The sequence below is a fragment of the Hevea brasiliensis genome, chromosome 17, assembly GCF_030052815.1.
Source record: "Hevea brasiliensis isolate MT/VB/25A 57/8 chromosome 17, ASM3005281v1, whole genome shotgun sequence".
NCBI lineage: Eukaryota > Viridiplantae > Streptophyta > Magnoliopsida > Malpighiales > Euphorbiaceae > Hevea > Hevea brasiliensis.
Window position 1 is genome coordinate 47,450,685 of NC_079509.1, and position 6,060 is coordinate 47,456,744.

Sequence of the window (6,060 nt, forward strand, 5' to 3'; positions counted from 1 at the left end):
CCTTTTTTTTTTTAACATAAAGAAATTTCATTATTAAGGGGATATTTAGTTCAACTATTGAGTACAGCTGATAGATGATGAACACCCAAAATATAATGTTTAATAAGTTTCAAAAAATAAAGGTGATAGTTGATAGGTAACTAATATGGTACCCATCAACTACAGTTGTATTTTTAGAATTGTTTCTTTATTTTGACTATATTATTATTTTTTTATTTAGTTCAAAATTTAATATGATTAATATTTTTATTTTTTTCATTTATTATTTTTATCTTTTTCATTTATAATTTTAATATTTTAATTAACACATTTTAATTTTATTAAAATATTTTTTTATTAATAATATAAAATATAAAATATTTATATATATTTAAAAACTTAAAATTAATTATAAGATTTTCCTTTATCAACAATAATAATTACTTTATTATTTTTTCTAAATTTTTAAAATTATTTAATTATTTTCTTATTTTAATAATAAAATAAATAAATAATATAATATATTAATAATTATATATTTATTTTAATAATATAATATATTAATTTAATAATTATATATTAAATTTAATAATAAAATAAATAATATAATATAATAAATTTATAATTTTATATTTATTTCAATAATAAAATAAATTATATAATATATATCCTTATTAATCATCTCACATATAAATAACAACAAATAAATATTGCTTTAACAAATACTTAACATAAATTAGCTATTATCAGCTACTAACTATCAGCTAACAGTTATCAACTATATTCAACAATTAAACTAAACAGGCCCTAAATCAAATCCAAAAGAAATAGCACTATAAATAGGAACAGGAGGGGAAGATCCCCTAATAAAATGTAGCCTAAAGATGAGCCACATGATTCGCTGATCTTCTAATCCTACACAATAGGAACAATAGAAACCGGCATAGAGTTTCTTAATAGACGTTTACAATCCTACACAATAACAACAAAGTACGAACCATCCTCCTCATCAGCCCGAAGCCCCCGAACAAGCAGTAGGGAATCCAACTCAAACGTTACACGTTGGGTAACTCTAGTCCGCAACCAGTCCAACGCCAACTTGAATGCCAAAGCCTAAGCTACCTTAGGATCTCGCAAGCCATCCATCTGCAATTGACAAGCATACAAAACAGCCCCATTATCATCCCGAACCATCCAACCAGCACCCTATTTGTCCATAACAGATAGTAACGAAGCATCCACATTACATTTAACAATAAAGAGCTTGATATAGGGAATTATCCTACAACACTCTGATCATGGATCTGATCATGGGTTTTCTATTCTGTAAAGGAATAAATTATAGTCTTCATAAATTAGGAGTTAATGATTAACAAATCTCCCAGTTGGGAACTTGAAGAATGCCTCCCCATATGGCCAAGCTTTATTTAGAATGCTTATGTTTAGACAGTTACTGTTGCCTGGATCATAGACTCAATCCCCAAACACAAACAGGCCAATATGCTTCTTTTTAGGCTCAACATCAGAGATTTCTCAATGAGAATGCAGGCAAAGGACAGTAAGAATCCTAAAAGAAAACTTAGTCTTGAGATGTTCTGTTTTTACTTGAGAAATTCCCCCATTTCTGTCCATTTTCATGGATTGGTACTCTCCCATTGCATACGAAGAATCAACCTAACTTTAGCAATTTTTAAAACATGTGATACAGGAATGTTTGGTGCAAAAGAATTTCAATAATTATTCTCATTCTTTCCCTTTTATTCTGCAGTTCCTCTGTATCACAATGCCTAGTTGTGGATTGTTAGATAGATGCATCATTTTCTAAGCTTAATTAAATTATAAGCTATAGCCCAATAGTACTGATATCTTCTCTGGAACGGTAAGGTTTTGAGTTTGAGTTCCAGTCAAACCCAATTATACTAAAAAAAAAACTAACGGGGCACAATAGTCATTCCCAATATGTGATGTATAGAATTTGAGTGCTAGTAAGAGCTAACGGTATCAAAAATATATATATATATATCCTAGAAAAATAAAATCATCAATTCTAGGACTTGCTAAGTTAGAGGATTCATTTTTCAGAAAATGAATACTTCAAAGTGTTTAATTTCTCAATATATTTTTATGGGCTATGATCTCTCTCTAGTTTCTTTAATCTTGTTTATAGATTCACCAAATCCAACAGAATAGTAATACTAATTTATTTCAAATGGATAAAATGTTTAATTTATTTGTAGAAAGTAATGATTATTTGAAAGGAAATGTAATTAATAGCATATAATTAATTAGTTTCTTTTGGATTCCACACTGAAATTTATTTCTTAAAACACAAAAACAACTGATCACAGCCAACTAGAATGCTGTTATAGATGGCCAACTCTGCCACAGACTGCTAGTTTCATCAGAAATGGCTTAACTATTTAATTTGTTTTGATGAAAATATCCAAATAAAAGATAAGAAATGGTTACCTTGTGAATATTGTTTTTTCAGCTTTACCACTCAATAAGTGAGATGGATGAAATGTGGCGCACCTTGTCAAAATCCTCTCCTTCTACTCCATCAGTGACTTGAACCCTGTTTTTCAATTCTCCTCTTATCCCACAAATTTTCAATTCTTGAATGGCGGTGACTGATTTCAATCCTTCTGGAATCATCATCAGATAGTTTAGATTCATTAATTGTAAAGTCATAAGATATGGCATTGCACCTTCTTCTATTTCCCATTCTTCTAGTTCACATAAACTTGCAAATATAAGAGTCTCAAGTTGAGGAAAGCCATGGGCAGAGCAGACCATTTTAGACCCCTCATATGAATGATTCAACTGCAAAAATCTCAGATTAGGCAGCTTCTCCAAAATACCCATCGGATCTCGCTTCAAATGAGAATTCCACAAAGTTAACTTGGCAAGGCTTGCTGGTAGGTGTTCCAAGTTGTGATGCAAGGAATGGGGATCTTCTGGTATGACTCCATTTAAATGCACTTTCGTAAGACAATACTCAACTCAACTAAGTCTTTATCCCAAAAATTTAGGGTCGGCTACATGGATTCGCTTTCTCCACTCTAAACGATTTTGGGTTAAATCCTCAGAAATGTGTAATGTTTCTAGGTCCACTTTCGTAAGACAATGAAGACCAGAAAATGGCTCCAAATTAGGAAATGAATCTATGCTCTCCCTCTTCATCGTCATCTTCAAGGAACGGACTAATCAAAAAATAGGAGACCTTAGAACCTCCTCAACTTCCTTTTTTGTCATGAATTCTACTGCCAAATTTTGGAGATTGGTCAATTTCCATACTGCATCTGTTTTAATTAGATACTCTGCAGTTATCCAACTCAAAGTCCCTAGGTGTCTCAATTTATCCAATCTAAAATGCCCCATAGAAGTCTGATCCACAAACAGATGTCTTAAGCCTTCTAATTTTGATAATGCAGAAGGTAATATAATCATATAAGTATTTCGTAGATCAAGGGTATATAAACTCCGCAGATTACCAATGGATAATGGCAAAGTTATGACTCCAAACACAAGCACTTTGCTTTATTATCCATTCCAGTATGTTTCAGTGCAAGATATCTCAAATGAATCAAATGCCCAATTCCATAGGTATGTAGTAGTGATATATATAGTCAATTTTTAAAACTCTTAGCAGCCTAAAATTCTCAAAAATAAACTTTAGTTGCTGCCTTCTCATATAATACCCACTACTTCCATATTCAAAGCCACCACCGAGTTTCTGTCTCACTACATCAAGCATACCATGTTCAATGAAATAGAATAGAGAACGGAGATGTGAATCACCATTTTTTAAGGAAGGTACACAGAACTTACTTTTGCTTCCACCTTTCCCAGTAATGCGAGGATGAATGGCAATTCTACGCCACTTATTACTTGATGTCAATTGCAGAGTGAAGGAGCTACTGTTTGCTGCAGCGTCTTCTGTGTACTGTATAACTCCAAGGAAGTTCTCAGTCCTTGCCTTGGAAATACACATACCACGCACCAGATCATGAATTCTGCATGTTTTCACACCTATTCCAGTGTGATCTCTTTGGCTTACTTGAACCATACACCTACTTATAAGCTCTTCCAAATATTCTTCACCCTTATCTTCCATTGTGTCTTCTCCTTCTCCCATTGACGATTGTAATATAAACCCTTCAGCCATCCACATTGGAATCAATTCCCTTTTGTGAAACTCCCAATCCTCTGGAAATTGAGAAAGATAGAGAAAGCATGGTTTCAAATGGAAAGGCAAATCATGATAGCTCAAAGCTAATATTCCATACACTCCTCCACATTGATGATGTTGTTCCCACTTGACAAATTGTGTATTAATGCTTCCATGCACCACTTCCCACTCCTTCAATGACTTCTTTGTTGCCAATAAGCCCCCAAGTACAACAATTGCAATTGGCAATCCTCTGCATTTTTTCACCATTTCCCTGCCCAATTTCTCAAATTCTGCTGTGCAACCATTCTCCATATGAATGTCCCTTGGGAATGTTTTCCTATTGAGAAGTTCCCAGCTTTCATCATCTGTCAAAAATGGTGGTTCCACTGGGGAGCTCCATGGATCAGCATGAGAAGCAACTATCCTATTTCGGGTGGTGAATAGAACTTTGCTTCCTTTCTTACCCTTTGGGAAAGCAGGTTTCAAACAATCCAACGCCTCAGTTGTCCAAATATCATCAAGAACCACCAAGTAACGCTTCTCCTCCAACCTACTGTGAAGTGCTATAACCAGCTCTTCCTCATTCATCCCTTCGAACTCTGATTTACCCTCACTAGATGCAACATTTATCAGGATTCCAACCAAAACATCCTTGATGGAGAATTGCTGAGATATGAAGATCCAAGAATAACAATTGAAATGTTGCTTCACTTTAGTAACATTGTATACTTTCCTAGCAAGAGTCATTTTACCAAGTCCTCCCATGCCCACGATGGAAACAACACGCATTCGCTCTTCCTTCATCATCAATTGAGCTTTAAGATCGCTAATTGCAGCATCCAAGCTAATGAGAAACCCTTCCTCAGCATGTGGAAACGATCTTCTATATCGTTGTTGTTTCTCATTCCCATAACTAGGCCCCTCTCCCTCAACAAGTTTGACACCGTAAGTCTGCATACTTGTGGATATATCCCCAATCTTAGCTCGGATAGATGAGATCTGGGTTCCTATTTCATGGAGATGAAAAGCCTTAGTGAACTTGAAGGAAACCCTCTTAATGAATCCACGTACACCTTCTCCTCTGACCCTTGCAACTTTAAGAAGAAAGGCATCGATGACATCCTCAGCATCATAAGAGAGGTCTCTGATTTCAGTTACCCAGTTGCGAACGCGCTCATCTTGATCTTGACGACGGTCTGCTTCTTTCAAGAGGCACTGCATCCGCTTGAGTTCAGCTTGCAACCGCTCAACTTCATCATGCATACCATGTAGAAAAACTGATTCTTGTATGAGCAAATCAGCAATTCTTTGAACAGCCACAGAAACAACAGCCTCGGCCATTCTTCTCCTTCTACTACTTTTTGTTAGCAAGAAAGGGAAAATCAGAAGCAAGAGTTTGTTCTGTTTGGGATAAGCAGGGTCTCTGTTCTGTTTGTCAACAGCGGTCGTCGGTGGTAATGATCCAAAGACTAGTCAAAACAGGACAAAATAGTACGCTAAGAATATTCTACAATATTCCATATATATATATATATATTATTTTTTTCTCATTTCAATTTTTTTATAGATTCAATTTTTATTTTCATTTCAATTATTTTTAAATTATTTAATTATTATTATTATTATTATTATTATTATTATTTCCATTAAAATAGTTTTGAATAATTTTATTCATAGTAAAATTTAATTATTTTTTAACAATGCAGTTATGATCATTTTATCATATTATGATATATTATTTTTTTGTCTTTATTTTTTCAAAATTTTCATTTTATTATTAAAAATAATTTTTAATTTTATATAATATATCTTATAATCTTTTAACATGCTACCCTCTTTTTTTTTTCTTTTAACACTTGCAACTTTTGGTCCCACGTCCCAACTTTGTTTGTTTTTACATCAAAATT

The 6,060-nt window shown here is 33.3% G+C and overlaps 1 protein-coding gene across 1 annotated transcript; it reads right to left on the bottom strand.

Moving 5' to 3' along the window:
• Positions 1–705: 705 nt before the first annotated feature.
• LOC110637828 (putative disease resistance protein At1g50180) lies at positions 706–5,602 on the bottom strand. The gene is made up of 2 exons (XM_058139448.1): positions 2,449–5,602; positions 706–1,125 (listed from the first exon to the last, which is right to left on the bottom strand). The coding sequence occupies exon 1, from the start codon at positions 5,492–5,494 to the stop codon at positions 3,566–3,568; it is 1,929 nt and encodes a 642-aa protein (XP_057995431.1). The 5' UTR covers positions 5,495–5,602; the 3' UTR covers positions 706–1,125; positions 2,449–3,565.
• Between the last annotated feature and the right edge of the window lie 458 nt (positions 5,603–6,060).